The sequence below is a fragment of the Triticum urartu genome, chromosome 7A (genome assembly GCF_056163025.1).
Source record: "Triticum urartu cultivar PI428250 chromosome 7A, HENAU_Tu73, whole genome shotgun sequence".
Lineage (NCBI taxonomy): Eukaryota > Viridiplantae > Streptophyta > Magnoliopsida > Poales > Poaceae > Triticum > Triticum urartu.
This window is the reverse complement of record NC_141879.1, coordinates 191,112,010-191,123,121: the sequence shown is the minus strand read 5'-3', so window position 1 is coordinate 191,123,121 and position 11,112 is coordinate 191,112,010. Positions and strand designations below refer to the sequence as shown.

Here is an 11,112-nt window from a genome sequence, read left to right as displayed (position 1 = left end):
CTGCTTAAATAAGAAACTTTTCCTGCAAGGAATACATTGAATATCCCACTATGCAAAATAGTTTCAATGCAAGGGATAATCTGTTTGCATCTAGTTTTAATGGCTTCTGTACTAACCGTCATTTTATTTTGTCTGATGTTGCATTGCAAACCTAGACAAAAGGCCCAAGGCTGGTTTGTGCATACTCAATGTCTCCTCAATAACTCCCATTCCTGCACCGCTGAACCAAACAGAGGAATGTAATTTTTTGTTAAATTCACATTCCCATGTCTTATCCATCAGCCAACTCCCCCTTAAAAACTCCCATGCCCATTCCCTCAAACTGTCAAACACGCTGTTAGTCTCAAAATCAAGAATCACAATCAGGTCGGCAAGTTTCAGAAAATGAAAGCAAACGGGAGCGGCAAGTTTCAGAAATCTGACGGGAAACTGAACTGGGGACACATTCGGATTCAGAAAAAGGAAATCTGACGCGTCCTCCATCGCGCACGCGCAGTACAGCGTCTTTAAATATCAGCACACAACTCCTTCGCGTCCCACAACACCTTCCGATCCCGCAGACAGACCTCGCCCAAATCCCAGTCGCCCGCCCTTTCCTAGCTGCAGTAGAACCCTAGCAGCAGATCGGGCTGCCGCCGGCCGGGATGGAGGGGCTCGACGTCGACGACGTCTTCCACCACTACCGGTTGAGCCCTACGGAAGTGGACGCCGTCACCTACTACCTGCCACGCCTCCTCTCCGGCGAGACGCTGCACGGCGTCGACAAGCTCATCCACCGCGTCAACATCTCCGGCTGCGAGCCCAAGGATCTGGCCGCCCGGTACGCGCCCGTGCCGCAGGCCGTGAGCAGCGGCGACCGGTTCTTCTTCACCACGTGCAAGAGCAAGAACGGGAGCAAGCACCAGAGCGTGCGCGGCGCCGGCACCGGCACCTGGACCATCCAGAAGACCACGGAGATTTGCCACGCGGGAGTCAAGGTCGGCGAGGTCAAGAACCTGTCCTTCAAGAAGAAGGGCAAGTCCACCGGCTGGGTCATGGAGGAGTACCGGTGCCTGCTGCCGGAGGCCACCGTCAGCGACGGGGTGAAGGTCTTCTGCAAGATGCACTTGGCTCAGCATGCCCCTGACGCGGCCCGACAGGAATCGGAGGCGTACAAGCTTCAACAACCGCAACCGGAGGCCGTGACCCAGAGCACGCACGCGCAGAAGAGGCCAGCGACCGCTGCCGCCGCCGAGCCTCATCCGGCGCGCCCTCAGAAGAGGATGCGCGGTGCCGTCCCGGTCCCGGCACCTGCCACATCGTCGTTCACCGCTGCAGCACCGGTTTTCTTGCCGGATGAATCCGTACCTGAAGCTGACGACGACATGGCCCGGTTCTGTTGCACAATCGATGAGCTTCTCGGGTCACAAGCGGAGGAAAATCTCCCGGTCGGAGCTACTAACAGCATCGAACAGAATTTCTACTTGGAACCAGAGGGGCTTTTCGCTGATGCTGCAGAAGAAATCGTCCCGCTCGAAGCTGACGAGCTGGAGTTCCTTAGGACCTTCCTCGATGAAGAAGCAGAAGAGTCGACGAACGACAAGTCATCCATTGCCCAAGACGTGGGGACTTACAAGCCTCCGCCGCCGATCATCTTCCATGATCCATTTGAAGCAGCGTGGAAGGCCGAAGAGGCGCTGGAGAAGGAGAAGAGGTGCAATGCCGCGGCCAATCTTCACGCTGGAGGGCACAGCAACTTCTTCTCGCCTGCAAGTGTCTACTAAGTCCGATGTTGAAATTGTTTTCAAGTGTATACGAGGATACTCACTGGCTGATGTAATAGTTCGTCCATGTACGATCGCCACGGATGTACCTCTGAGCAATTTGCTCCACTTGTTCTTGCAAGCTAGTAAAACTGTTGTTGTTCTTCTTGCTTCTGTGATGGATTTCTGAACCTTGCATTCGCTCCTGCACTAGTACTTCTTCTGCTCTGTTTCCTGTGATGGACCATGTTAAAACTGCTCTATCTTTTTGTATTAGTTTCAGATAAGCAAGCATGATGCAGTTATGATCTGGGCAACCGCAGATAAGTAGTAGGACTAACTATGTTTGTAAATCAAAACTGTTTCGCTGCTCTTGATAATCTGCAGAACAACTACAAGTTCATAAGTTGCAGAGCAGATTCAAGTTGTGGCCAAAAATAATTGTTCTGTCTATTTACAGTGTGGAGTAAACAGTTATTACAGTGTCAATGTTTATGATTCACTGTGTGGAGTAGTCATATTTTTCCTTGAAATGTAAGTACAATCTGTCTGTCTTGTTGCTAACTGAATTTACAGTATCTAAGTGGTCTCCAAATTCTGCAGCATTTATTTTCATGACTTACTGAACTATGTTATCTTTCTTAATAGTGCCTTGATCTAAATAGTTGTATTTTAGCTCCATAGTTCTGTGTAATTTGCGCCTTGATTTTCTGGCATCTCTGAATTTTGTTGTTCATGTGCCTGCTACTCCTTAATTCACACATGTACAGGAAGAACATGAGACTAAATTGAGCCTAACCCTCCAATGTTATATGTTTTGAACTCCTTTCTGAATTCCCTTTTGTTATTTTATCTCAAACAAGTACCCAGGTTTATAAAGATCTGAACAGGTTTATGTCACTCATCTTTATTAACTTTTCTCTCTAACCTTTTTTACAGTACAAATGATAATAGTTTACATTGCCAATGTAGTAGTTGTCTTTTTAGTGCAAACTCTGTACTTGTCGATCATTTAACTCTGAACTTTTCTGACAGTTCCGGACTTTCTTTTGTAGTTTCATTGACTATGCATGAATCCCATGATTTAGTTATATTTTTTACTGGTATACGTGAAGGCGATACGAAATGCTTGACTTTGATCCAAAAGCTATACACGAAGATCTTCAATAACCGCAATGGCAATGCCGATTTATAATCTGAAAGGCCTACATGTAAGTGTGTCACGCCTACTGAAGCAGTGTAGCTTTCTTCAGTTAACTATTGAAGATTCAGACAAAACGCGCGAGTCGTCCGATCCCTACTGTAACGTTACCGCGTAGTAACTGTTCCCTTTCACTCCGTTGCCGGGGACAGCACACCTACTTAACAGCCGGGTTGTGGCTGGCTATTCATTCATGCTTATTCTCCAAGTTTGCCTATCTGGCTATGAACACATTACACTATAGTTCCTCTTTTATAGTAATACATCCAGATTCAGGCCTCATTTCCTCATTTGATCTCTTGATTTGATCGATTGCTAGCGCCTCAACCCACTCGGGCCTGACAAAGTAGCAAGTGGAGCAAGGTTTTAATATAGGGATTCAGAAGTACAATCATAAAAAAGTACGTTTGGACACAAACAAAACCTTATTGTGTTTTAACATAACCCACATATTCAAATTTGAACTTGGATGGGCAAATTACGCCCTGCAGTTCAAAAGAGTGAAGGAACATTGATATTTTGCACCATAGTTAGTAATTAATTTTCATCATTGAAATACCCGCAAAAAAAACTTTCATCATTAACCTACTGAAGGGACTGTTTTGTGGATTTAAACAAACTGCCTGCAGTACAGAAAAGTTATATCAGCTTACATACAAAAAAGGTTAAATCTCTATTCCATGAATAAATTAATATTTTCCTCAAGCAAAAACCTAAATAACCAGTTCTAAGTTTAGCTGAAACTTTAATTGAGTTACTGAGTCGCTTGTTATCCTGTTCATAGCTTTTAAACCGCTTAACCTATTTCAGCAAATAAACACTTCTCAGATATCCACAGAGAATTCCATAAAAATTTATTTAAGGTGACTGGGACCAAAACTGTCTCTAACTTGGTCGAGCGCAGGTAAATAACCTTCAATCATGTTTACTTAATAGTGTTAAACGACACATATGCAGCTTCTACGTGATAGCCTTCGGCCCACAGGATGTCAACCGAACCTAGATAGATAGAGATAGTTTGTTCGAATATTCTGTTATCATTGTAACTAGATATCTCTCTATTCTATCCCTTGTTCTCCAAGATGTACTCGATCCAATCTGTACGCTAACCCAGGGAGTTGCGCCCCTGGCTATTTAACCCGAAGCCGTCGCCCAGAGCTAGGGTACGACGTTCTCTCACATGGTATACAAAGCCTAACTCTTCCCATCTAGTTTTCCCTCCTCCTCCCACAACCCTTGCCATGGCCTCCTCCAGCACCACCTCCACTGCCCTCTCTGGTCAGATCACCGAGCGGCTGACCCGCACAAACTATATCCTGTGGCGTACCCAGATTACGCCGCAACTGAGAGGGGCAGGCTTCTTTGGCTATGTCGATGGAAGCATGGCGGAGCCGGCCAAGATCGTCGTCAGCAAGGACAAGGATGGGAAGGAGGAGACCATCCCGAATCCACTCCATCCCATCTGGGTTCGCAAAGATCAGCAGGTACTCGGATATCTTCTGAACAATCCCTCCAAAGAAGTCTTGGTGCAGGTGACCTCGATCGCTCATGCACACGAGCTCTGGACGGCATTGGCGAGCATGTTCTCGTCAACATCGCTGTCCTGCGTCAACAACATCCGTGCAGCCCTCACCAACGCGCAGAAAGGAACGCTGTCAGTGGCCTCCTTCTTCGCGCATATGCATGGCCTCACCGACGAGCTTGCTGCTGCTGGCAAGCCATTGCAGGATGATGAGTTGATCTCGTACATCCTCAATGCGCTTGACATGGACTATCAGCCGTTGGTGTCTGCCCTTGATGCACGCACCATACCGGTCACCCTCGACGACTTGTTCGCTCAGATGAGCAACTTTGATCAGCGGGTGGCCCTCTTCCAAGGAGCTGTAGGAGGCGGCTTCAAGTCTTCTGCTAACGCCGCCACGCGCGGCCGTGGCGGGAGGTCACGTCATCGCGGGCCGCCCCAGAACAGCAAGGGCAAGGGCACTGGTGGCGGCAACAATAGCGGCTCCAACAACGCATGCGGCGGCGGCCGGCCTTCCTACACCAACACTAGAGGCCGGCGCAACAACAACTCCAACAACAAGTCGTGTCCTGACACGGTCAGGTGCCAAATCTACGGCAAACCGGGCCACTCAGCAAAAGATTGCTGGTACCGCTATGAGGAAGATGAAGATGACTCATCTCAAGATGAGAAGGTGGCTGGAGCAGCTGATGGCTCCTATGGCGTCGACACCAACTGGTATGTCGACAGCGGCGCCACAAACCACATCACCGGCGAGCTGGAGAAAGTGACCATGCGTGAAAAGTACCGTGGCAAGGACCACATCCCCACATCCACACTTCCAGTGGAGAAGGTATGAGAATTAGCCATATTGGTCACTCAATTATAAAAACCCCTCACAGAAAAATTCACCTTAAAAGAATCTTGCATGTCCCTAGTGCTTCAAAAAATCTTCTTTCTGTTCACCGCATTACCATTGACAATCATGTCTTTCTTGAATTTCACCCTTTCTTCTGTTTGATCAAGGATCAGGCAACGAAGAAGGTGCTCTATCGAGGTAGATGCGTTCGTGGACTATATCCCTTGATTCCGGAGATTAGAAGATTGAATAAACAAGTGTTTAGTGCCACCAAAGTGTCTTCAACACGGTGGCACGATCGTTTAGGACATGCATCTTTTTCTTTAGTTGAGCGATTGCTTAGGAAAAATAAGCTCCCATATGTTGGAGAGCGTGATGTCAAAACAATTTGTGATTCATGCCAAAAGTCCAAAAGTCATCAGTTACCCTATCCAGTTTCTACAAGTATTTCTACCAAACCATTGCAACTTATCTTTTCTGATGTTTGGGGTCCTGCCCCCTCTTATGTTGGTAGACATACATACTATGTGAGTTTCATTGACGATTATAGCAAGTTCTCTTGGATCTATCTTCTTAAGAAACGATCCGATGTGTTCCAAGTTTTTCTCAACTTTCAAGCTTTAGTTGAACGCCAATTTGATAGTAAAATTCTTGCTCTCCAATCTGATTGGGGAGGGGAATACGAGAAACTAAACTCTTTCTTCCAAAAACTTGGAATCTCTCATCATGTGTCTTGTCCGCACGCTCACCAACAAAACGGGTCTGCCGAACGCAAGCATAGACACATTGTAGAGGTTGGACTAGCTCTTTTAGCTGGCGCCTCCATGCCCCTCAAGTTCTGGGATGAGGCGTTTCTCACTGCCGTTCATATCATCAACATGCTCCCTAGTCGTGTCATTAACAATGAAACTCCTATGGAAAGACTCCTTCACACCAAACCCGACTACACCTCTCTTCTTGTGTTTGGGTGTGCTTGCTGGCCCATTCTTCGTCCATACAACAATCGCAAATTAATGTTCCGCTCTAAGCAATGTGTGTTCCTTGGCTATAGTGCCAAGCATAAAGGAGTTAAGTGCCTCGATGTTTCTACGGGCCGAGTATATATCTCTCGTGACATAGTCTTTGATGAAACGAAGTTTCCGTTTTCCGATCTTCATCCCAACGCCGGTGCACTACTTCGTCAAGAAATTCTTCTCCTCCCACCTAGCCTCACCGGTCTTGATCAAGGGGGAAATAATTGTGTTGATCAATCACTGACTAACTCTCATAACCATGCACTTGAGCTTTGTGATGATGCAGATGAAAACGGTGGAGAAAACGATGTAGAAATCACCCAAAATAGTGATGAAATCAGCCCACATTTTATGTGTCCATGGCTGGCGCGCAGATCCTCATCGGGATTGGAACTGCAGCAGCCCAGCAGTGAATCTGCCTTGGGATCGATGCAGCAGCAGGGCAGCAGTCCACGGGAACCCGTGTCGCCGCCAGGCGCGCCTCCTGCGACCCAGCGCCAGGCACGCGGCGCCCCTCCACTGGCTCGGGCGCGTCCTCCGGCGCCCATCAATTCGGTGCTGACATGCGGGGTCGCTGGCCCGCAGATGGGCCCCGCCACTACATCCGACGGCAACCAACTTGTGCCGCACCCAACAGACAGGAGGCAGGTGCGGAGCCCCGCGCTGATCCGTCTGGCGGCACGTGATCCAACGTGGATTTGCCCAGGCCCACACCATCATTGCGCCATGATGGGTCGCCAGTGGACTCGCAGCCAGGCGCAGGATCTTATGCACCGGCTGTATCACAGCTGCTGCAGACCACCGCCACAGAAAATCCCGTGGACTCCTTCCCTGGTGCGACAGGGGCGCTGGAAGGATCTGCCTCGGGATCAACCGGTGCAGCGGCTGGATCTTCTGTGTCGGACAATACTACAACAGCACCTTTTCCTCAGCGTACACGTCTACAGAAAGGGGTGACAAAACCTGTCAATTATAAGCAAATAACAAAGTTTGGCCTGACATGTTCAACAGGTGAACCAAATACTCTTGATGAGGCACTTAGTGATGCACGGTGGAAAAATGCCATGGAAGAAGAATGCATGGCACTTCGGAAAAATAAAACATGGCATCTCATTCCCCCAAAGCAAGGTAAAAATTTAATTGATTGCAAGTGGGTCTACATAATCAAGAGAAAGTCTGATGGAACTATAGATCGCTACAAGGCCAGACTAGTGGCAAAAGGTTTTAAGCAACGATATGGCATAGATTACGAGGACACATTTAGTCCTGTTGTGAAAGCTGCAACTATTCGTCTTGTACTATCCATTGCTGTGTCCAGGGGATGGAGTCTTCGGCAGCTAGATGTCAAGAATGCGTTCCTTCATGGTGTTCTAGAAGAGGAAGTCTACATGAAACAACCTCGTGGGTTTGTAAGTAAAAGAAAGCCATTTCATGTGTGTAAACTTGACAAAGCTTTATATGGACTGAAGCGGTCTCCTCGAGCATGGTACTCATGACTCAGTCAGAAGTTGCAAACACTCGGTTTCATTCCTTCTAAGTCTGACACATCTTTGTTTATCTACAATAAGTCAAATACATCCATATTTGTTCTTATTTATGTTGATGATATTATTGTCACATGTTCATCTGATGAGGCAGTGGAAGGACTGTTAAACGATCTGAATGCTGAGTTTGCTCTTAAAGATCTGGGAGACTTGCATTTCTTTCTAGGGATTGAAGTCAAGAAATATGGAAATAGTCTTCATCTCTCTCAGGAAAAATATGCCAATGATCTGGTAAGAAGAGTTGGGTTGCAAGGGTGTAAGTCCTCACCAACTCCATTGTCTAGTACAGAGAAATTATCCCTTGCAGAAGGAGAACCTTTGAGTCAAGAGGATGGTACCAGATACAGGAGTTTAGTGGGAGCACTTCAATATTTAACGTTGACAAGACCTGATATTTCCTTTGCTGTGAACAAAGTATGTCAGTTTCTTCATGCTCCCACCAAAACTCATTGGACTGCTGCAAAGCGCATAGTGAGATATGTGAAAGATACTATGAATCTTGGTCTTACTTTCAACAAGTCATCATCTACTCTTGTTAGTGCTTTTTCTGACTCTGACTGGGCTGGATGTCTAGATGACAGACGCTCCACTGGTGGTTTTGCAGTGTTCTTTGGTCCAAACTTGATATCATGGTGTGCAAAGAAACAAACCACTGTATCAAGGTCCAGTACAGAAGCTGAGTACAAGGCACTAGCAAATGCTACAGCTGAGATTATTTGGGTTCAGTCCATGTTGAGGGAGCTTGGTGTGAAATGCACTCAAGCCCCATGCTTATGGTGTGATAACCTTGGTGCTACCTATTTATCTGCTAATCCAGTGTTTCATGCCAGAACAAAACATATTGAGATAGATTTCCATTTTGTCAGAGAAAGAGTTGCTAACAGGCAATTGGAAATTCGTTTTGTGCATTCACGTGATCAGGTTGCAGATGGATTTACAAAGGCATTTCCCACGAGGAATCTTGAGGAGTTCAAGCGTAATCTCCACTTGACAAAGTTGTGATTAAGGGAGGGTGTTAAACGACACATATGGAGCTTCTACGTGATAGCCTTTGGCCCACAGGATGTCAACCGAACCTAGATAGATAGAGATAGTTTGTTCGAATATTCTGTTATCATTGTAACTAGATATCTCTCTATTCTATCCCTTATTCTCCAAGATGTACTCGATCCAATCTGTACGCTAACCCAGGGAGTTGCGCCCCTGGCTATTTAACACGAAGCCATCGCCCAGAGCTAGGGTACGACGTTCTCTCACAAATAGGACCTCATACATGTAAGTTGGTGTTTGTGCAGTCTGCTAATTTTTTGTCCCATTGTCAAATACTAAGTACTAGCTGGGAACTTTAATAGCTGGGTACTTTGCAATGTTTACTCCAGGAAAATGGAATGTGCAAGCTTCTTTCTTGATTAGTTACTTTCTTTGCCTTAAAGACAGTCCCCATCTATGTCCCGTGTTTTCTTTTTGTATGAATTTCATATTCCCTGGAATATGATAATACACCGTGCACCAACACATTACCATGGGATTTTAGAAAAAAGTATATGTGAATTTGCATACATTTTCTAAATTTCTGTCTTTTCTTATCCATGCTCCTCTGTAGATAAATAGTAGGCTCAACAGGAATGAATGTTCACTTGTGTTCAAATTTCAAGGAAGTGCGCTTCACGCTTCTCTTTCTGCAATATGTGTCAGAGTATATGATTTGATTTTCCTACTTTCCCAGTTATAGTACTGTGTACTTCATTCTTAGCTTGGCTTTTGAAAACAATATACAAGCTTTAATTACCATAACAGTCTAGAAATGCTAACTTGAAACTAAACAAGCAACAATCTAGTTACACGCTTTCTTTCCCTCATAAACTTGGTGACGACATGGGTGAAGACCCATTACAGATTTCTCATGGAATGAAAAGCTAAATATGATGGTTTGGAAATTGTCGGTCAAGAGGCATCACACTCGAGTTCGGAGAAGAAAAAGGATACGAAGACAAACATAGATCAGTATTCTGCAGACGAATGGCCAGCTGGTTCACGCCTGGGATGGCCAGCTGACAAATAAAACCCGCCCCACGGTGCTCATGGCCATTCTATGGAACATCGCAATGCAATGGTATTTCGAGCCGAGCACCAAGGCCTTCACTCCATCGCCGGGGCGGCTGCAGACATCCTCCACCTTTGGGCGCATCACTGCAAAAGTATTCCAAAACAAACTCTGCTTGATGCTTGGTCCTCTATGTTGAGACACCTTGCTGAGAGATTATAGTTTTTGTGCCTTATCTTGTAATCTTCCCCTTCAATCCCACCTCTCCCGTTATGTAATTCTGAACTCTTGTAATGGCTTCTTCAGTTGGTAATAAAGTTCAGGCATGCATAAGCCCGCCGTTGACGTGTCAAATAAAGAAAGATCAAGCTCTGAAGCTAAAACTTTTTGTGGATCCATTTTACTTGATTTTGTATTATGGAAGTATGAATTGGTGATATAAGTATATATTTACATTAATGTTGTCAAGTTGTGGTTTAGCAATAGGTATAATTTCCTATCAAGTTATTTCTTTTGAACATATTGTTGTTTTTAAGCTTGAAAATTTCTATGTGCAGTGAAATTTCTATGTAAAGGATAAATGTAAACATGTTAGATAACTCTTGGTCTAAATTGGGACTTTGCATTATTTGGCATCTAAGGGGTTTTTAAAGGGTTTGAATTGGTACTTAAGTGGTTCATAAAACCAAATTTTATTGACAAAGACAAACATTTTCAAACACTTCGGGTTTGAAATATGACTTGTGGAATTTGGCATCCTAAGTGGTTGCTAAAACCTAAGTCTATAAACACAAACAAATATTTTCAAAGCACTCATGGTTTTAAATAGGACCATGTGCCATTTGGTGCAACGGGCGTTAAATTTGTTACCGTATGTGCTTGCCCACAACTATAAACCAACTAAACCATGGATTTTCTTTTCAATGTGCACATGGATTCAACAGATCTCTGTGTCATTTGGCGCAACGGGTCCACTAGTTAAGCAAGCACACGTCCTCGCTTGCGCCTGGGGGGTTTCAAACCCGCACCAATGCAATGTTTATGGCTTGCTTGGACCAGCTTAGCTAAGACTGTGTGGCGGCCCAAAGCTGGCACCTGACGCACTTAATGGGCCGGCCCAGTGCGCCTAGCGCACGTCGTCCATGTCTCCCATACCGCAACCCCGCACGAAACTATTGGGGAACGCAGTAATTTCAAAAAAAATCCTA

At 45.7% G+C, this 11,112-nt stretch overlaps 1 protein-coding gene and 2 pseudogenes across 1 annotated transcript; all 3 read left to right on the top strand.

Moving 5' to 3' along the window:
- Positions 1-561: 561 nt before the first annotated feature.
- On the top strand, positions 562-2,113 carry LOC125524036 (uncharacterized). The gene has a single exon (XM_048689114.2). The coding sequence runs from the start codon at positions 645-647 to the stop codon at positions 1,761-1,763; it is 1,119 nt and encodes a 372-aa protein (XP_048545071.2). The 5' UTR covers positions 562-644; the 3' UTR covers positions 1,764-2,113.
- Positions 2,114-4,523: 2,410 nt separating this feature from the next.
- LOC147958933 (uncharacterized) lies at positions 4,524-5,235 on the top strand (annotated as a pseudogene).
- Positions 4,661-4,800, top strand: LOC147958934 (small nucleolar RNA Z247; annotated as a pseudogene).
- Positions 5,236-11,112: the final 5,877 nt, after the last annotated feature.